General features: G+C 38.0%; 1 protein-coding gene across 1 annotated transcript in view; it reads left to right on the top strand.

The window, feature by feature from the left end:
* The window catches only part of NAT16 (N-acetyltransferase 16 (putative)), a 34,104-nt gene extending 14,898 nt beyond the window's left edge, over positions 1 to 19,206 (top strand). Inside the window, exons 2-4 of the mRNA XM_075859192.1 lie at positions 13,650 to 14,002; positions 15,480 to 15,704; positions 15,847 to 19,206. Coding sequence (XP_075715307.1) covers positions 13,805 to 14,002; positions 15,480 to 15,704; positions 15,847 to 16,398 — 975 coding nt within the window. The 5' untranslated portion in view covers positions 13,650 to 13,804 and the 3' untranslated portion in view covers positions 16,399 to 19,206. The remainder of the gene's footprint in view (positions 1 to 13,649; positions 14,003 to 15,479; positions 15,705 to 15,846) is intronic.
* Positions 19,207 to 22,909: the final 3,703 nt, after the last annotated feature.

Below are 22,909 nucleotides of genomic sequence, written 5' to 3'. Positions count from 1 at the left end.
AGTAGTTATATTCTTGTATATAGGGGGCAGTATTATAGTAGTTATATTCTTGTATATAGGGGGCAGTATTATAGTAGTTATATTCTTGTATATAGGAGCAGTATTATAGTAGTTATATTCTTGTATATAGGGGGCAGTATTATAGTAGTTATATTCTTGTATATAGGGGGCAGTATTATAGTAGTTATATTCTTGTATATAGGAGCAGTATTATAGTAGTTATATTCATGTACATAGGGGGCAGTATTATAGTAGTTATATTCTTGTATATAGGGGGCAGTATTATAGTAGTAATATTCTTGTATATAGGAGTAGTATTATAGTAGTTATATTCTTGTACATAGGGGACAGAATTATAGTAGTTATATTCTTGTATAAAGGGGGTAGTACTATAATAGTTATATTCTTGTATATAGGGGGCAGTATTATAGTAGTTATATTCTTGTATATAGGGGCAGTGTTAATGTAGTTATATTCTTGTATATAGGAGCAGTATTATAGTAGTTATATTCTTGTATATAGGGGGCAGTATTGTAGTAGTTATATTCTTGTATATAGGGGGCAGTATTGTAGTAGTTATATTCTTGTATATAGGGACAGTATTATAGTAGTTATATTCTTGTATATACGGGCAGTATTATAGTAGTTATATTCTTGTACATAGGAGCAGTATTATAGTAGTTATATTCTTGTATATAGGGGCAGTATTATAGTAGTTATATTCTTGTACATAGGGGGCAGTATTATAGTAGTTATATTCTTGTATATAGGGGGCAGTATTATAGTAGTAATATTCTTGTATATAGGAGTAGTATTATAGTAGTTATATTCTTGTACATAGGGGACAGAATTATAGTAGTTATATTCTTGTATAAAGGGGGTAGTACTATAATAGTTATATTCTTGTATATAGGGGGCAGTATTATAGTAGTTATATTCTTGTATATAGGGGCAGTGTTAATGTAGTTATATTCTTGTATATAGGAGCAGTATTATAGTAGTTATATTCTTGTATATAGGGGGCAGTATTGTAGTAGTTATATTCTTGTATATAGGGGGCAGTATTGTAGTAGTTATATTCTTGTATATAGGGACAGTATTATAGTAGTTATATTCTTGTATATACGGGCAGTATTATAGTAGTTATATTCTTGTACATAGGAGCAGTATTATAGTAGTTATATTCTTGTATATAGGGGCAGTATTATAGTAGTTATATTCTTGTATATAGGGGCAGTATTATAGTAGTTATATTCTTGTATATAGAGGGCAGTATTATACAAGTTATAGTCTTGTACATAGGGGGCAGTACTATAGTAGTTACATTCTTGTATATAGGGGCAGTATTATAGTAGTTCTATTCTTGTACATAGGGGACAGTATTATAGTAGTTATATTCTTGTATAAAGGGGGTAGTACTATAATAGTTATATTCTTGTATATAGGGGGCAGTATTATTGTAGTTATATTCTTGTATATAGGGGCAGTGTTAATGTAGTTATATTCTTGTATATAGGAGCAGTATTATAGTAGTTATATTCCTGTATATAGGGGGCAGTATTATAGTAGTTATATTCTTGTACATAGGAGCAGTATTATAGTAGTTATATTCTTGTACATAGGGAGCAGTATTATACTAGTTATATTCTTGTATATAGGGGCAGTATTATAGTAGTTATATTCTTGTATATAGGGAGCAGTATTATAGTAGGTATATTCCTGTATATAGGGGGCAGTATTATAGTAGTTATATTCTTGTATATAGGGGCAGTGTTATAGTAGTTATATTATTGTATATAGGAGTAGTATTATAGTAGTTATATTCTTGTATATAGGGGCAGTATTATAGTAGTTATATTCTTGTATATAGGAGCAGTATTATAGTAGTTATATTCTTATACATAGGAGCAGTATTATAGTAGTTATATTCTTGTACGTAGGGGCAGTATTATAGTAGTTATATTCTTGTATATAGGAGGAGTATTATATTAGTTATATTCTTGTATATAGGGGGCAGTATTATAGTAGTTATATTCTTGTATATAGGGGGCAGTATTATAGTAGTTATATTCTTGTACATAGGAGCAGTATTATAGTAGTTATATGCTTGTATATAGGAGCACTATTATAGTAGTTATATTCTTGTACATAGGGGCAGTATTATAGTAGTTCTATTCTTGTATATAGGAGCAGTATTATAGTAGTTATATTCTTGTATATAGGGGGCAGTATTATAGTAGTTATATTCTTGTATATAGGAGCAGTATTATAGTAGTTATATTCTTGTACATAGGGGCAGTATTATAGTAGTTCTATTCTTGTATATAGGAGCAGTATTATAGTAGTTATATTCTTGTATATAGGAGCAGTATTATAGTAGTTATATTCTTGTATATAGGGGGCAGTATTATAGTAGTTATATTCTTGTATATAGGAGCAGTATTATAGTAGTTATATTCTTGTACATAGGGGGCAGTATTATAGTTGTTATATTCTTGTATATAGGAGCAGTATTATAGTAGTTATATTCTTGTACATAGGGGCAGTATTATAGTAGTTCTATTCTTGTATATAGGAGCAGTATTATAGTAGTTATATTCTTGTATATAGGGGGCAGTATTATAGTAGTTATATTCTTGTATATAGGGGGCAGTATTATAGTAGTTATATTCTTGTACATAGGGGCAATATTATAGTAGTTATATTCTTGTATATAGTGGGCAGTATTATAGTAGTTATATTCTTGTATATATGGGCAGTATTATAGTAGTTATATTCTTGTACATAGGGGCAGTATTATAGTAGTTATATTCTTGTATATAGGGGGCAGTATTATAGTAGTTATATTCTTGCACATAGGAGCAGTATTATAGTAGTTATATTCTTGTATATAGGGGGCAATATTATAGTAGTTATATTCTTCTGTATAGGGAGCAGTATTATAGTAGTTAGGCTGGGTTCACACGACCTATTTTCAGACGTAAACGAGGCGTATTATGCCTCGTTTTACGTCTGAAAATAGGGCTACAATATGTCGGCAAACATCTGCCCATTCATTTGAATGGGTTTGCAGACGTACTGTGCAGACAACCTGTCATTTACGTGTCGTCGTTTGACAGCTGTAAAACGACGACGCGTAAAAATACAGCCTCGTCAAAAGAAGTGCAGGACACTTCTTTGGACGTTTTTGGAGCCGTTTTCTCATAGACTCCAATGAAAACAGCTCTAAAAACGGCCGTAAAAAACGCAGCGAAAACACAGCGAAAAACGCAGCGAAAAACGCGAGTTGCTCAAAAAACGTCTGAAAATCAGGGGCTGTTTTCCCTTGAAAACAGCTCTGTATTTTCAGACGTTTTTGGTCACTACGTGTGCACATACCCTTATATTCTTGTATATAGGGGCAGTATTATAGTAGTTATATTCTTGTATATAGGATCAGTATTATAGTGGTTATATTCTTGTATATAGGGGCAGTATTATAGTAGTTATATTCTTGTCTATAGGGACATCATTATAGTAGTTATATTCTTGTATAAAAAGGGTAGTACTATAATAGTTATATTCTTGTATATAGGGGGCAGTATTATAGTAGTTATATTCTTGTATATAGGGGAAAGTATTATAGTAGTTATATTCTTGTATATAGGGGGCAGTATTATAGTAGTTATATTCTTGTATATAGGGGGCAGTATTATAGTAGTTATGTTCTTGTATATAGGGGGCAGTATTATAGTAGTTATATTCTTGTATATAGGGGGCAGTATTATAGTGGTTATATTCTTGTATATATGGGCAGTATTATAGTAGTTATATTCTTTTACATAGGGGGCAGTATTATAGTAGTTATATTCTTCTATATAGGGAGCAGTATTATAGTAGGTAAATTCCTGTATATAGGGAGCAATATTATAGTAGTTATATTCTTATACATAGGAGCAGTATTATAGTAGTTATATTTTTGTACATAGGGGCAGTATTATAGTAGTTATATTCTTGTATATAGGGGGCAGTATTATAGTAGTTATATTCTTGTATATATGGAGCAGTATTATAGTAGTTATATTCTTGTATATAGGAGCAGTATTATAGTAGTTATATTCTTGTACATAGGAGCAGTATTATAGTAGTTATATTCTTGTACATAGGAGCAGTATTATAGTAGTTATATTCTTGTCTATAGGGACAGCATTATAGTAGTTATATTCTTGTATAAAGGGGGTAGTACTATAATAGTTATATTCTTGTATATAGGGGGCAGTATTATAGTAGTTATATTCTTGTATATAGGGGAAAGTATTATAGTAGCCATATTCTTTTACATAGGGAGCAGTGTTATAGTTGTTATATTCTTGTATATAGGGGGCAGTATTATAGTAGTTATATTCTTGTATATAGGGGTCAGTATTATAGTAGTTATATTCTTGTATATAGGGGCAGTATTATAGTAGTTATATTCTTGTATATAGGGGAAAGTATTATAGTAGTTATATTCTTGTATATAGGGGCAGTATTATAGTAGTTATATTCTTGTATATAGGGGCAGTATTATAGTAGTTATATTCTTGTATATAGGGAGCAGTATTATAGTAGTTATATTCTTTTACATAGGGAGCAGTGTTATAGTAGTTATATTTTTGTACATAGGGGGCAGCATTATAGTAGCTATATTCTTGCACACACGGAGCAGTATTATAGTATTTATATTCTTGTATATAGGAGCAGTATTATAGTAGTTATATTATTGTACATAGGGGGCATTATTATAGTAGTTATATTCTTGTACATAGGGGGCAGTATTATAGTAGTTATATTCTTTTATATAGGGGCAGTATTATAGTAATTATATTCTTGTATATTTGGGCAGTATTATCAGTGGCGGATTAAGTAGACCATAGGCCCTGGGCTGTTCCACAAACTTGGGCCCCCCTCCCTACTGCCGCTCTGCTGTGTCTATAGTTCGGATACCAAGGCCCAGGACCATACATTAAAGGGGTAGTCCGGGCATGGACCGGTTTTTCATACTGATGACCTATCGATGGTCTGGACAACCCCTTTTACTCAGACTAATAAATTAGAATGCGTGCAGACCCCAGACCTTCTAAACTATTGTCTTCCCCAGACCAGCCCCGCTAAGCAAATACAGACCCCAGAACAAGCACCCTAAACAAATACAGACCCCAGAATAAGCACCCTAAATGTAGACCTCTAAATACAGATCCCAGACCTAAACTAATAATGACCCCAGACTCGACTCCCTAAACTAATATAGACCTCAGACCAGTGGCAGATTAAGTAGACCATAGGCCATGGGCTGTTCCACAAACTTGGGCCCCCCTTCCCCACCGCTGCTCTGCCGGGTCTATAGTGAACACCATCTTTTTGTGCGAGCATTGACAAATGGTTGTTACGTTTCCCCTTGTCAAAGGGCTGTGTCGCTACATACTGACAGTCTCCAACCATCGCTGACAGTATCACACTGTGTAGGGACACATCCTCCTGACAATGGGAATGGTAACACACATTTGTCTATTAGTCCTGGGTACACAGAGACTTTATGTAGAATACAAGGATTTCCTGCAACAGACATGTCAGGAGAGGGGACAGATCCCCTATAGACCCAGTGACTCACAGGTGATGTCTTCTCTGATGGGAGACGTTTTCTTTTCTTCTCAATCTGACGCAGACCGTTATAGTGATTTCTCCTGGTGAGACATCTTTGCTCATCACTTCTGCAGCCATTTCCAACCTCTATAGAAACACAAAAATTCAGACACCAGGGCCCAGGCCCATACATTAAAGGGGTTGTCTGGTCACAGACCGTTTTTTTATACTGATGACCTATCCACGTGCCCGGACAACCCCTTTTACTCAGACTAATAAATTTGGACCCCAGACTAAATCATAGAATACATACAGACCCAGACCTTCTAAACTATTGCAGTCCCCAGACCAGACCCCTAAACAAATACAGACCCCAGAACAAGCAAACTAAATAAATACAGACCCCAGAACAAGCTGCCTAAATAAATACAGACCTCAGACCAGACCCCTAAATACAGACCCCAGACCTGACACCCTACACTAAGTAAGACCCAAGACCCGACTCCCTAAAGTAATACAGACCCGACCCCTAAATACAGACCCCTAAATAAAGACCCTATAACTAATACAGACCCTAGAACTGGCCCCCCAAATATACCGCATGAACTAATACAGACCCCAGACCAGACCCCCTACAGACGTCAAACTAATACAGACCCCCTAAATACAGACCTTAGACCCCTTAATCTAACACAGATCCCTAAACATACAGACCCTAAACCCCTTAAACTGATACAGACTTCAGATCCCCTAAATACAGACCCCATAAACTAATACAAACACCAAACTTCCTAAATACAGACCAGACCACCTAAATACAGTCCCCAAACCAGGTCCCCTAAGTACAGTCCCCACACCAGACCCCATAAATACAGTCCCCACACCAGACCCCATAAATACAGTCCCCTTAACCACATCCATCCCCTTATACTTACATAGCAGCTATGCTCAGTCTTCTCTGTGTTCTGCTGCTGCTCATGGAGCTGCGGTCATTTGACCAGCAGGTCTCTAAACAGTAGTAAGAACTTCAGAGATGAGGTCATGTGACCAGCAGGTCTCTAAACAGTAGTAAGAACTTCAGAGATGAGGTCATGTGACCTTATGTGTAAAGGTCCTTTTGCAGGACATATACAATGCCGTTTCGTCGCGGTTTTTGCCGTGATTCGCAGCAAAATCGCGACACAAGCGTGACAAAACTACATTGTACTTTGGGCCCCCAGGAGCCTTGGGCCTCGGGCGGCCGCCAAAACCGCCCTATGATGATCCGCCATTGCCTCAGACCAGACCCCCTAAATACAGACCCCATACCTGACTCGCTAAACTAATGCAGAACCCGACCCCCTAAATACAGACCCCCATAAACTAATACGGAGCCCAGACCAGACTCTCTAAATATACAGACCCCCGACCAGACCCCCTAAATACAGACCCCAGACCAGACCCCCTAAATATACAAACCCCAGACTAGACCCCCTAAATACAGACCCCCTAAATACAGACCCCTTAAACTAACAGACCCCAGACAAGACCCCCTAAAAACAGACCCCAGACCCCTTCAACTAATACAGACCCCCTAAATACAGATCCCGGACCAGACCCCTTAAATACAGATTACAGACCAGACCCACTAAACTAATACAGACCCCCTAAATACAGACCCCCTAAATACAGAACCCAGACATCCTAAATACATACCCCAGACCAGACCCCCTAGATACAGACCGCCAGACTCCTTAAACGAATACAGACCCCTTAAATACAGACCCCTTAAACTAATACAGACCCCAGACCACCAAAATACAGACCCCCAGACCAGACCCCCTAAATACTGACACCAGACCCCCTAAATACAGACCCCCCTAAACACAGACCCCTTAAACAAATCCATCATGATCCCCTTACACTTAGCTAATAGCTCACTTCACCTCACGGTTTTCTCTCTTGCTGCTGTTGTAGGACCTGCGGCCATGTGACCAGCAGGTCTCTAATCAGTAACAAGAACTGCAGACATAATGTCATGTGACCTTTATGTCAGCAGGTCCTTTACAGGACATACACAATGCCGTTTTGCGGCAAAATCGCATTGTACATGGGGCGGCCATGGTCCCCCCGGGAGCTTCGAGCCCCGGGCGGCCGCCCAAAACACCCAATGATGATCCGCCATTGAGTAATGTATTAGCTATATTTTTGTCTTGTTTTTTTTATAGACATTTAGCTTTTTGCCAACTCTTAGTTTCACCATAAAAGTTTTTCCCGCCGTTATCAACCAGTAGCAAATATATCACACCAAATACTATGTATCAGCAGGCTATAATGGGCGCTAGTTTTATTAATGACTATTTTTAATGAGCGATGAATCACATTTTTTGCCTTTAAACAGATGGGCTTCTGACTTCTAAAAAAGGCCCAAAATTGTTCTCTACTCCCAGCAAATGTCACTATTTACTGCAGTGTAAACTCTTTCACTATGTAAATGTAAATTTTCCTAGATTTGCTTATATATATTCACTTGCAGTCGCCTTTCCCGGCTTTGAGCTTAGTCGCTACCAGTCTATGCTTGCCAACATTTTTAAATAGTTTCCATTAGTTGACACATTGTCTATGTATCTGGACATGTTATATACCCCAGAGCCTCCTGTGGAACTGGAAAACTACAATCCCCATTGTGAGAATGGTTAAAAAAAAAAAAGATTTGAAATTTAGAACAAAAAGTGTGAAGTTGGAGTCACTTTCTTGCTATGTAGAAGATAGCAGCCCTGCCTGTAGACAACCGGCCAGGGCTTCATAGTACATTATCAGTATGTCTCTTTAAGGTCCGATATTCCGTGCTGTTTCATTTCTTAATATATCTTCTTAAATTATAGTATACAGATCTCAATCCACTGTGTAGACATAGAGGAGAACTTACCAACCTTTCTATGCCAGTTTTCTGCAAATTAATAATTTGCATATTTGACCGTTTGATGCCACCCTCGCCACTTCTGTATAAATGGGTGTGGCTTACTAAAGGGGCAGAGCCACATCAACCCGACAAATTTATTATAATTTACCGATGTAAATTATAGTGGAAATCTGACGTCTGTAACTCCAATCTTAGTAAATCTGCCTCATAAAGTTACGTGGTAAAAATCTGGCTGTCTGCTGTCACCACTAGGGGGAGCCGATGAACTTACTGCATACACTTTTAATATTGATTTCAATGTATAAACAATAAACATGGACCCTGTGCCGAGCTAGTAAACTCCTGAGCTCCCTCTTTTGGTTCCGTGCACTTTTTTAAAAAAGTGGGGAGAGCTGTGCAAATTTTTGTGGCTTTTTGGCCATTTGAGACATTTCTACACTAGAAAAAGAGCGCTAATTGTTGTTAAGTTCCCCCATATGTCAATGCTATGAAGATAAATTAAGAAATTAATACCGCATTGAAAAAACGTGAATTTACATTAAATCATATATGGTTTAGTCACGTTTCTTGGCCGTGCAGCGCACTACCGGCAAATTGCCGCTACATGTTGTGCAATTTAATTGATGTCTATAGCTCTTTTTACGTCATGTTTGGCCCAATATATTTGTATAGCAAAATACAAAGTAAAGAAACGAAACGTAGATTGTGATGTTTTCACTGTGACGTAAACATATGCAAAAAAGGTGTAATTTTTACATAAATTGGGTAAAGATTTTTTCATGGTGATGACCCTCGTAACCTCCTGAACTCTACAGTACAAAAGAAATTTGCATGGGCAAACAGATCCAAATTATGTTGGATTTTATGCCACTGTAATATGGCAGTAGAGCTGGGGCCTTAAAGTGCCCATACCCTTCAGAACGCTGGTTCGGCCAATAGATATTTGCCCGACTCCACCATTAACATGCAGGCTCGGCTTAGGGTGCATGTTTGTTTCAATGGGCAGAAGGGAAATAGCCGCTGCCAGTGGCATCTCTCCTTAGAACAAAGGATCGGGCATGAATGCAGAATGCAGGATACCCCCATACACATAAGGTCATTGGCTGGTACCGGCGGGATCTGCTGACGTTCATCTATTGTATCTATGAAAGAAAAAAAAATGCCTACAAATCCCGTCAAAAAAATTCTGACAGGAGTCAAGGAAGAAATTTAAATTGGGAGGAAGGGCTAATATTTATCAGGTGACTAAATAATAAGAATAAAATAATTAATTACAGGGGAAAAAAAAATAAAAAATCGGAAGCAGAACGCCCCTAAACATCTGCCCATTGATTTCAATGGGAAAAACGGCGTTCTGTTCCGACGAGCCGTTTTTTTACCCGGCCGTTTTGAAAAACAGCCGCGTAACAAAACGGTCGCCAAAAAGAAGTGCATGTCACTTCTTGGAACATTTTTGGAGCCGTTTTTCATGGACTCTATTGAAAACTGCTCCAAAAACGTCCGTTAAAATGCAGCGAAAAACGCGAGTGGCTTAAAAAACGTCTGAAAATCAGGAGCTGTTTTCCCTTGAATATCTCTGTATTTTCAGACGTTTTTGGTTAAGCGTGTGAACATAGCCTAAGATGCGATTCATTTATTGCCTCTTAATAAATTAGCCCAATTTTATGCTGTCCATGCGACAGATGTGGCAATCTACACCAGCTCCGAGCTGCCGTAGATTTTGGCTAGAATTTTATGATGTCAAATTTGAAAAATCTGTTGGGCCACGGTGGCCTTGTCCCCTTTAAAAACCACACGCTTTTGGGGAAAATGCCGGAGCGTGACGTAAAAGTGCTATAAATTGCACACGTTAGCGCAATCCTGCCGAGAGCCTAAGTTTGTGATTTGTGAGGGCCAATGTGAATATAATAAAAGGAAAGAGAGGAAAAAAGATAAAATAAAAAAAATATTTAAAAAGATAAACTAAAAAAAATTCAAATAAAATAAAACAATTAATTAATTGAAAAAAAATGCTAAGGCCCCATGCAAACGAACGTGCTTTTTCGGCCGCAATTCCCTGAAAATCCACAGGAGAATTGCGGCCCCATTCATTCCTATGGGGCCATGCACACGACCTTGGTTTCCACGGTCCGTGTATAGCTCAGAAGTCCGGACCGCAGAAAGAACGGACATGTCTTATTACGGCCGTGTTCTGCGGTCCAGGCTCATAGGAAATAATGGACGCGGCCCGCCATGTGCACGGCCAGCGATTTGCCTGTAATTAGTATCATTTCTATTTATCATATTTTTTTTTACACTTAAAGTGTTTTTCTGCCGGGTCTCTAATTTTGTCCTAATCTCTGATCGAAATAGAACTTCCTGTACTGAATATTACATTTTTCATCATTTCATTCCGTTGGCTGAAATTCATCGACCTCGCTTCTACGCACTTCCAGATCATAATGAAGAAATTAAAAATAAAAATCCTCTGGGGTTTCACTGAGAGCTTGGAGAGTATTCATATAGATAATATATTCCATCGTGATCCTCTCGTCGTCTCAGTAATTGGGCCGGAGAGCTTTTAGACTTGTTTACGTATTGCAAGTGTTCTCTTGCTAAATACGTTCTGAAATTCATCATATCGGCAAATCATAAGGTGGGGACCGATATCAAAATGATGGAGAACCTGTCCTCAACTCAATCTACAAATCTAAAGATGTATAGGGTCCAGTGTAATCCAATTTCTGTTGAATTTTATGAATTTATATTGGCACCCTCAAAATCCCCGGTAAATTTCGTAAAAATATTTTAGCTATGTTGCTAATAAATTATCATTATGTCAGTGGTTCTTCAGAATTGCTATGAAATTTTTGATATCTCTTTAAAAAAATCACACTGTTTATAATGGTTTTGAAAAAATGGTTTTCGCCCCGTGCCCACAAAAAGTAAAATTAAAAATAAAACCCTACATAATTATCATTTTTAAGGTGATTAAAAAAATACTTCTTTGCCATCAATTTTTTTTTAACTTGTTATTGAATTTAATGCAATTTATATTTCTTTTTTTAAAAATATAATTTTTTAAAAAAGTTGATAACATACAAAAGCTTAAAAATAAAAAAAATGACTGACCTGTTGCTGCTATTGTCTGGGTCTTGGACAGCCAGACATTTTACCTATAACCACCACTACAGGGGAAATTTAGTATTTGGACCTGTGCACATAATGTTTTTGCCGTCCATTGGCGGTATACAGTGGGATTTGTCACCGATCCCCAGAGGCAGAGTTCTACCTGAAGTTATGTCCCCGGGGAAGATCCTGACATCACTATCCATATATGGACAGTAATGTCAGGAGCTACAATGCCAGAGTTCTTAGCCAGAGCATCACAAGCGCTCAGGCCAGGAACTCTGACATCACTGCTTATCTATGGACAGTGAAATAAGGAGCTACAACACCGGAGTCCCCGGCCAGAGTATTGGAAGACTCCGGCCCTGTTTTAAGCTCCTGATATCAATGTCCATATATGGAGCTTTCCCAGAGCCAAAGTCCGCAGGCAGAGTGCTTCTGATGCTCTGCTTGGGGACTCCCACATTAGGAAGCTCCTGACATCACTGACCATATATGGACAGTGATGTCAAAATGTTTCTGACGCATACGTTAACCCATACCTGTGAGGAATGTCACCCATAGGCTCCCATGTTTATAAAACATATATCGCCCATTCTAATTTTTTTTACGGGATCTCTTCAGAAAAAAAAAAATGGCGGCACTCTTTTGGTCTCCGTTGGACTATTGAAGCCCTGTGGACATGTTTATCACGTACGCGGGGAGCTTTCCCGACATACGTGAAAAATGTAGCACACAAACTGGAGCCCATTTAGAGCATCTCAGCGTTCTCAATAGGGCATATGGACAGAGGATGTAGCATCACGGCTGAAGCCATGACACCAATAATGGAATAATGTGAAGACAATATAGATTCTGACAGGCTGAGATATTGATTACACTTTTTGATTAATTGATCTTTCAAGGCCGAGAGCCCGAGAACAGATGGGAGTCGTTGAGAGAACAGATGAGTTGGAAATCATCTATTAGCACTTAACCCCTTAAGCCTCCATTACTGCCGTTTCCTTCTGTTGATCTTGCAGTCACAGCTCCTTGACAGCCACTCCCCTGCTGTGACGGCCCTTAACCCCTTAGAAACTGTTGTCAATAGCAAACTCTGTCTGGCCATCGGTGCCCCAGGTCTGCAATAGGTGTCTAGAAGAGTATGTATTCCAAAACATTATACAAGCAATCAAACGATCGTAGCGTCAAGTCTCCTAGTGGGACAAAAAAACAAATCAAAAAATGTAAATAGTTTTGCAAATAATTAAGTCCCCTCTCAAAAGAAAATAAATAAATAAAATAAATAACTAAAAAAATGTATTGTTTGAAAATGGTAAACAATAAAAACAATAGGGCACCGACGCCAAAAAAATTATGTCGGATTTGTTTTTGTTTAATTCCCGCCAAAATATTTTTTTCTAAAAGCGAATCAATTATATGTAGCCCAAAATGGTAACAATAAAATCTAAGAGTCGTCCCACAAAAAAACAGCTATCATAATAAAGTTATGGCCATGGAATGATTTTTTCCATTGCCCTCTCAAAAAATGATATATGTATATACACAAGCTACTATATGGATGTCGATGGAAAAAGAAAAAAAATGATGGCTCTTGGAATGCGACAATGAAAAAACAAAAAAAATGTACATCAGTCCTGAAAGCCCAAAATAAGCCTGTACTTAAGGGGTTAAAGTGCCCAGACCCATCTATCAAAACAAAATATATATATCACCCCTAGTGATATTGACCTGGATCTGGTTTGAGCAACATTGCGTCCTTCATGAGAACAACCACCCTTTATAGAAGTCAATGGGGCCGAGCGTGACCTTGATGGTCACATTCAATTTCCATTGAAAAATGGTGAAGTGAGATGGTTTGAAACATACAAAAAGTTTCACTATGTTGTGGAGCCCTCCAGCCTATGAGAAGGTATAGGGATACAAAGTTTACGTAAAAAAAGACCATATAGAAGATGAGTGAGTGGAATGCAAAGAATATTAAGTGTTTTGATTTTGCATATTTGCTTTTTGTCTTTCTGTGACATTTTCTCCATAGATCTCCTGTGATATCTTATTACAAAGATCCATCTTTCTCAAGTTCATCCAGTGTCTCCTGCTTGCTTGGTTTACTGGTGGCAGTGATCTCCTTCACTACTTCCGTGGCGCCCTCACTCTCTTTTCTTTGGCGTTCCTGGCTCTTCTGGCCTCCTCATGAAGATTGAAGCAATACCTGGTGCCCCCCAGGATGGGGATTTGGAATTTGTGCTAGCCACCGAGAAGGAATTTCAAGAAGTTGTCTCTATGTCCCATGGGATCTATGGAGGACTGGATTATCTGCCAAGTCGATACCACAGTTGGGTCAATGAGAAAGACCGAATGGTTGTACTAGCAAAGAAGGAAGGAGATGTTGTAAGGAAACACAATAGTTGAAAGACACCTCTGCTATTCATTACACTTTTTGAGCTACTGAGCTTTCATCTTGCCCTACTGGTTTAACTTATTGCTTATGCCCATGGGTATATATTCACTAACATTACTGTCCGCTGTCTTTGTCCGTGGATACTGCTCTGTCCCTGTTTTGCTTCCGTCATGCATTGATATGGACTTTAGGAGGCCACAAGGGCCATTCACACAGCCATTGGTGCAATGCAAAGTACTTGTTATATGATCCAGTGAACATTCATCATGAATTAGCCCGATCTGCTGTGTCAATGGTCCTTACAGTCAATAGGCTCCATTAAATGGCATTAAACTCAACGAATGAACAGGACAGACTGAATGTCCAAATTATTCCACACCTGTACAAAATGACATCGGTTTCCATCAATTTTTTTTGATCTCTCTCAATAAGCGAATACAAAAATTGCACTTTCCTAAAAAGTTTTTTTCTCCTTTTTTACCCAATTAAAGTCATCTGGATTAACGAGGGTAAACCTGGATTCCCCTCCCAGCACCACCCACCCTTTTCCTGGTTGAACTCGATGGATATATGTATTGTTTTAACCATATACTAAGTAACTATCTATACTTGTACAAAAAAAGTCATCAAAAATTCTGGTGGTTGGCAAACTCGTAATTACCTTTACTTTGAATTACCGGCCATGATGGAATACATGACCATAAAGTTGCGTATATACACGTAGGGTTGTTAAAATGTAACGGGTGGTCCAGTATGTTAACATATACTATTACTCTGCTCTTCCTGGATCAAGAAAGCCTCTATATACTGGACACCTCAGTGGTCACCCAAAAGGACATGCAGAGCTTTAATGTTTATCCTCAGTTGCTTCCAATGCTCCCTACAGGAGAATTAGAACAATCCTTGATAAGTTAGTAGATTCTTTGAATTTTATTGCCTTCCATGGATGAAATATGGTCTTAGCTTGGAAGTCACCTTTGACTTGGCTTTAGTTAGGAGAAGAGGGTGGTCCTGAGAAGGCGAGTCTATATTTTTTTATATACATGGCTTATATGTGCCAAACTCAACTTTTACAATAGAAATTAACCAGATTTAATCTATTGAGGACAACCACGATATCAATAGATTCCATTATAAATATTTTATTGTACCGGGGATTTGGCCACCCATATGGAGGCCATGACAACCTGACTGAGAAAAATCAGATTAGAATCCTTTTTGAAAGCCCAAAAGGTGTACATTATAATAGACATAGCAAATGAGAGACGGGGAAACACAAAAAGAGCTTTTGGAATGTGCACGCAGCATGTCAATGAGATATGCTGCCCACTGGGTCCACAGTTGTGGCCAGTTGGGTTAGTGTATGGCATTCGATACTTCTCAAAGTGACACAAGATGCATTTGTATGTTCTCTGTTCTCTGTTGTGGATTGAGATGCTTATGTTTTCTCTTTAACTTCTAACCTAGATTGGCCTCCTTTCCATGTTCGTGGTGGATGGTGGAGAGACAGCTCTACTTGAAGGACTGCGAGTGGCACCATGGGAGCGAGGCAGAGGAGTTGCAGGAGTACTGCAAAGGTTCTGCTGCCAACTGGTGAAGCATCGATATCCAAGCGTCAGAGTAATGAGGTTGACAAGGGATGACAAGCTAACGCCAAAGGAACTTAACAAGTATAGAGTCATTGCTAAACAGGTATGGCCATGGTATGGTGGGCCGAGCTGATGGTCTGGAGCACAAGAACAGTAGAACTTTAACCATATTTTTCTCTTTTTTTTCTCTTTCCCTCTTTCTGTCCGCTTTGACTCTTTTATTACATCTCACGTTTATCACACAGGGCATACTGCTTGTCCGTTTCAATGCACCCGAGTTTTCCTCTCGTTTGTCCTCCATACCACTGCCCGCTGGACCATCTCGTCCACCTCCACCTATTCTCTTGTCTTCTGATGAGGTCCGTGCAGTTTTCATGGAGCGTGGTGGCCTACTGAAAGATCTACTTCCGAAGCAAACTCTCATCCAGGACTGGCAACCATTCCAGGCCCTGCCTGGAAATCATGACCTGCTCCGCCGCAAGTCTCTTCGCTGGATGACAGATGATAAAGTTCGACCACGGGTGGCTTCTCTCTGCACCCCACCATTCCCTGTCCCAGCAGGGCCGCTCTGCTTCTACCTCAACATTGATGTCTTCGGTTCTGGTTTGAGAGGGGCACAAGAGCAAATATTATCTCACTTAGCTGCTCATGTCCCCCTGCTGCCAGATGATGTAAAATGTCAGCTCTTCCTGCCCCCAAGTATGTGGAGGCCCATGGCTGATTTTTGCACCTCAGTGCTGGGTTTGCAGCTGGAAAAAGGTTACACAGAGCAATATCTTCTAGAGTCAGATATATAGAGGGAGTAAGAAGCCCTTAAAAGTCCCCCCCTTATATAAAATGAGGGTGGGAAGCAAACCCAATCCTCATTTTAATAGCCATTTCCTATAGCTGAGCCCACCCATCAGATGTACATCATACCTAACCCCTTACTTGCGCATCACTACAAATATATGTTCGCCCGTGTATGTACAAAATGAAATCCTACATCACCTATATTTTACTCAACAACCTGTAAATATATGTGTGTGTAGAGTATAAGGGGTCATAGGATGCTGAATATCAGTGCATGAGAATATATAATCATATATTGTCATAACTGGCTCTTCATGGGTGGGGCTTCAAAAGCATGTGGGTGTGGCTAAGTGTTGATTGGGTAGAGATTGGGCATTTTGTCCCCATTGTAGTTTAAACTTTCGTTTAAACTTTCGTACTGTTTTGCTAACATTGCACTATACGTTTGAGTGTACGTGTGTGTATATATATTTAATGATATATATACACAATATATATTTATACAGGGGGCTAGGGGGAGTGTAAGGTATAAAAAGGGGATGGGTAGGGATTTTATACTCTGCACTGAGATTTCCGAGTGTGTGTGATAAAATATTTCTATATTTATTGCACTTTTTTCAGACGGAGGGATAGGCTGATGCAATGCACTGTGTATATATACATACACATACACATACACGGTTTGTATAGTGTAACTGCAGCTGTTTAGATGTGATATTTATCTGTAAATGAGAGATATGTAGAATTATGCAATAATTTGCACTGCACATGTTGACGTTAACGTAGATCCGACATCGTAACATACCGCTAGCTGCCATTTTGTGGACCAAAGTGGCTTCATATATATGAGTTTGGGCAAAAAGATTCATTTTAACATACCTGCTAACAGGTCTGAGCTTTGTAAGTGACTGCGTTTGGGTAGATGTAGGCAGAGTATGGGCAGACGGGCAGTATGAGGCCTTTAATAGGCTGTTGGCAGGTGTATATTATATAAGTATAGATTTTATTGTGTATTAACATGCGGTGGCCATAGAAGGCATTCTATAGACTCTCAATGACAATACCAGCCTTATACCATTGAACGAACACTTAATACTCAGTTGTCACCATCACTATAGTTAGGACAACTGTTTGCGGGTCCCCTGACATTAACTTGATCATGAGGAGTCTTCTTAGGACCAGAATATTAACTTCTCAGTGCTTGTTTGCTGCAGGGAAAGCCAAGAATTGCATGGCACCCACTTGAAACAATGGGCACCCATTTATTTCATTAGACACTAGGGACTTGGGAGCTTTGCTTGACGAGGCTTCCCCCTATGTAGAGGACCTTAAGCTGGTCAACATTAATATTTCCTGGCGATTCCATTGGTCACCACTAGATGTCACTACAATGAACCACACTGTAGGGATCACTGGTGTCCCCTTTAATCCCTGATATATGACACAGTATACTACTACTATGTTCCTTTACTCTCTGTTGCAGCTACACAGCTTGATGTATGCTTTAATATTGTGTTCCTTTGTACACTAATATGGATTTACTTGACATGCTACTAATATTTGCTTTGAATCCTAATGCAGCTATTGCTCTCTGTTATCTTATTTGTTCTGTAAAGAGCCAGGCTGCTGCGTCTTCCAGTCTTCCAACAGGATGGAAAAGCTACTGTTCACAGGAAAATACCCGCTGCCCTTCTTCTCCCTAATGAATCCAGCTTTAGCTCAACCCTATTCAATGCATAGTCTCAGAGGACAGCCCATTTCCTCATCTCATTTGCATGCTGCATGCCCATAGGCTGGCAGCAAGGCTGATGCGCAAACAGTACCATCCACCTTAAAGGGTTTCTCCACCTTGAATTAATGGGACAGTCATGGAAATGAACAAAAAATATCACAATGAATACTGGAGGAATCCCACCAAAGAATTGCTATTGGTATAGATGGACTTAGTATTTTTCATATTTAAAGGGGAACTCCACCAAAGCTAAAAAGCTCCCTACTCTCTTTAAATTACTTAGCTATGTTTAATTTACGTGTGCAGTAATTTTTCATTTAGTATCCATGAACACCACACCCTTTAAACTATAGTGGTGTCTATGCGGCTTTATATGGTGACAAACTCCAAGGAGAGGTTGTCACAGCCCCGCCCCTCTCACTAAACTCAATAAATGATCATGTAATGATGTTCAAAGCCCTAATTTGTAAACTATATCTACCCAAAATATATTTTAGCTGTTGCTATAGTTTTGAAGTTCTATTAAAAGTGGTCCCATTACAAAATACAGTAAAGAAGACAGATTATTTTAGCCCCATACCAATCCATTTTTCCCTTTTGGTGGAGTCAGAATTGCAAATAGTCACTAAATGCATTGTGTGCAGTGTGGTCTCTAATTTAAAAAATGTAGACATTTTCTGCATTTTTGTAGCATTTGAGTTAAAAAAAAAAAAAAGTTAATAATCTAAAAGAAATTGTAGAGGGATCATTTTCAACAGCAAGAAAGTCATTATAACATATTATATGGACGGCCATTTATTTGAGGGCAAAATAATTTAAGTACTAACCCCTGATTGTATATTTTGCATTTAGGATGAAGTCTGTGGTGATATCTCTTCCATATTTCTAAGCTGGCACAAATGTAATATTATACATGTGATCGCCATACATCAGCACCCCCCATGTCTGTAATCCTCTGTGACATCTTATCCTGCAGTAATGTAATACACCAAATTCTGTCGACTACTCCACATAATAACGAAATATTTCAATTTCCTGTGTATGAACTTACTGAACCACATAAACAGCTTCCTGAAAAACCCGACAGAGCTCCGATAATTCAATTTATAATAGATATTACAGATCATTCAGGAGGTACTTGTGTTACCAACAAACACAGAGCAACAATACCCAGGAATAATGGTATGTATTTATGTCCACAGGGGGCAGTAATATAGTAGTTATATTCTTGTATATAAGGGGCAGTATTATAGTAGTTATATTCGGGGCAGTATTATAGTAGTTATATTCTTGTATATAGGAGCAGTATTATAGTAGTTATATTCTTGTACATAGGGGGCAGTATTATAGTAGTTATATTCTTGTACATAGGGGCAGTATTATAGTAGTTATATTCTTGTATATAGGGGGCAGTATTATAGTAGTTATATTCTTGTATATAGGGGCAGTATTATAGTAGTTATATTCTTGTATATAGGAGCAGTAATATAGTAGTTATATTCTTGTATATAGCGGGGAGTATTAGAGTAGTTATATTCTTGTACATAGGGGTCAGTATTATAGTAGTTATATTCTTGTACATAGGGGCAGTATTATAGTAGTTATATTCTTGTATATGGGGGCAGTATTATAGTAGTTATATTCTTGTACATAGGGTGCAGTATTATAGTAGTTATAGTCTTGTATATAGGGGGCAGTATTATAGTAGTTATATTCTTGTATATAGGGGGCAGTATTATAGTAGTTATATTCTTGTATATAGCGAGCAGTATTATAGTAGTTATATTCTTGTATATAGGGGGAAGTATTATAGTAGTTATATTCTTGTACATAGGAGCAGTATTATAGTAGTTATATTCTTGTATATAGGGGGCAGTATTATAGTAGTTATATTCTTGTACATAGGAGCAGTATTATAGTAGTTATATTCTTGTATATAGGGGCAGTATTATAGTAGTTATATTCTTGTACATAGGAGCAGTATTATAGTCGTTATATTCTTGTATATAGGGGGCAGTATTATAGTAGTTATATTCTTGTACATAGGGGGCAGTATTATAGTAGTTATATTATTGTACATAGGAGCAGTATTATAGTAGTTATATTCTTACATAGGGGTAGTATTATAGTAGTTATAGTTTTGTACATAGGGGCAGTATTATAGTAGTTATATTCTTGTATATAGGGGCAGTATTATAGTAGTTATATTCTTGTATATAGGGGCAGTATTATAGTAGTTATATTCTTGTATATAGGAGGCAGTATTATAGTAGTTATATTCTTGTACATAGGGGCAGTATTATAGTAGTTATATTCTTGTATATAGGAGCAGTATTATAGTAGTTATATTCTTGTATATAGGAGGGAGTATTATAGTAGTTATATTCTTGTACATAGGGGGCAGTATTATAGTAGTTATATTCTTGTACATAGGGGCAGTATAATAGTAGTTATATTCTTGTATATTGGGGCAGTATTATAGTAGTTATTTTCTTGTATATAGGAGCAGTATTATAGTAGTTATATTCTAGTATATAGGGGGCAGTATTATAGTAGTTATATTCTTGTATATTGGGGCAGTATTATAGTAGTTATATTCTTGTACATAGGCACAGTATTATAGTAGTTATATTCTTGTACATAGGAGGCAGTATTATAGTAGTTATATTCTTGTATATAGGGGCAGTATTATAGTAGTTATATTCTTGTATATAGGGGGCAGTATTATAGTAGTTATTTTCTTGTATATAGGAGCAGTATTATAGTAGTTATATTCTTGTACATAGGGGGCAGTATTATAGTAGTTATATTCTTGTATATAGGGGCAGTATTATAGTAAATATATTCTAGTATATAGGGCAGTATTATAGTAGTTATATTCTTGTATATAGGAGTATTATAGTAGTTATATTCTTGTATATAGGGGCAGTATTATAGTAGTTATATTCTTGTATGTAGGGGGCAGTAATATAGTAGTTATATTCTTGTATATAGGGGCAGTATTATAGTAGTTATATTCTTGTATATAGGAGGCAGTATTATAGTAGTTATATTCCTGTATATAGGGGGCAGTATTATAGTAGTTATATTCTTGTATATAGGGGCAGTATTATAGTAGTTATATTCTTGTATATAGGAGGCAGTATTATAGTAGTTATATTCTTGTACATAGGGGGAGTATTATAGTAGTTATATTCTTGTATATAGGGAGCAGTATTATTGTAGTTATATTCTTGTATATAGGAGCAGTATTATAGTAGTTATATTCTTGTACATAAGGCACATTATTATAGTAGTTATATTCTTGTACATAGGGGGAGTATTATTCTAGTTATATTCTTGTATATATGGGTAGTATTATAGTAGTATTATACTTGTACATAAGGGGCAGTATTAGTAATGTAAGTGGAAGCACTAAGCAAATTCTATCGACATCTTTGGTGAAATTTAATTCCAGACAGTCATGTTTTACATTCATGCCACTGTGGCAGGTTTTCAAGTTATAGAAGACTCTTGGGTAAAACTAGTACAAGAAACCTAGTGAAGCTGCCATCAGCAGTATTTCTAATCAACATTTACTACTGATGACAGGTTACTGTGGGAATCTCCTAAACTTTCTTTGCATTATATTTCCTACATAAGACCTGCTGGTTCTCCATAGCTGTAAAAAGAAAAGGAAACAGAAAAAAAAGAAAATACGCTAAGTATTCCGGATGAAGGTAGGTAATGGAGGGAAAACAGGGTAACAATAAAGAATGGACATATGCTATAAAATATTGCAAATAGAGACCTAAAACCATGAACCTAAGCAGGGATGTAGCTAAAAGACATAACAATGTAGCAGTCACACCGTAAGGGTGCTCAGGGACTTCTCTACCACATAAGAAGAAACCAGAATTATGAATAAAGGGCAAATGGAAGGTCAAGGGCCCTGTAAAAGATTTGGCATTGGGGCCAAGGAGGTTCAAGTTACGCCTCTAAACCCAAGGTAAGTATAAATAGGATGGGGAAAGATGTTAACTCCTAATGCCTGGGCAAAAGATCTGCATTCTGAGTTATCAAATAGTAACCTGTTATTAGTCGATTGGTCGCCCGGTCACCCAGCTGTGTAGCAATATGCATAGACACTTCCCTGCTCTTTACTACTTCCCCTTACTCTACTCTATCCATTTTTGTCTAACACTTCTGCTTAACTATCCTAGAAAATCCCCATCTGCCTTGTATATTTGGATGAGTACATAAGACTCGACCTTGAGCTTAAAACACCAACATGAAGTCTGCAATCTGCTCCTCTTGGGCATCCATTCATTTCCTAGTAAGGGCATGACCACACATGGCGGAATTCCTCCGCAACTGTCCGCATCAATGCCGCACAGAATCTGCGTTGCAGATTCTGCAGCGGATCTGCACAAAATGTGCAGAAAATTGATGCGGACTGGCCGCTGCGGACTGCAGGAAAAGTGCTTCTCTTCTCCCTATTCAGTGCAGGATAGAGAGAAGGGACAGCACTTTCCCTAGTGAAAGTCAAAGAAATTCATACTTACCGCCCGTTGTCTTGGTGACGCGTCCCTCTTTCGGCATCCGGCCCGACCTCCCTGGATGACGCTCCAGTCCATGTGACCGCTGCAGCCTGTGCTTGGCCTGTGATTGGCTGCAGCCGTCACTTACACTGAAACGTCATCCTGGGAGGCCGGACTGGAGACAGACGCAGGGAGTTCTCGGTAAGTATGAACTTATATGTTTTTTTACAGATACATGTATATTGAGATCGGTAGTCACTGTCC

The sequence above is a fragment of the Rhinoderma darwinii genome, chromosome 3, assembly GCF_050947455.1.
Source record: "Rhinoderma darwinii isolate aRhiDar2 chromosome 3, aRhiDar2.hap1, whole genome shotgun sequence".
In the NCBI taxonomy this organism is placed as follows: Eukaryota; Metazoa; Chordata; class Amphibia; order Anura; family Rhinodermatidae; genus Rhinoderma; species Rhinoderma darwinii.
This window is presented reverse-complemented; position numbering and strand designations above follow the sequence as displayed.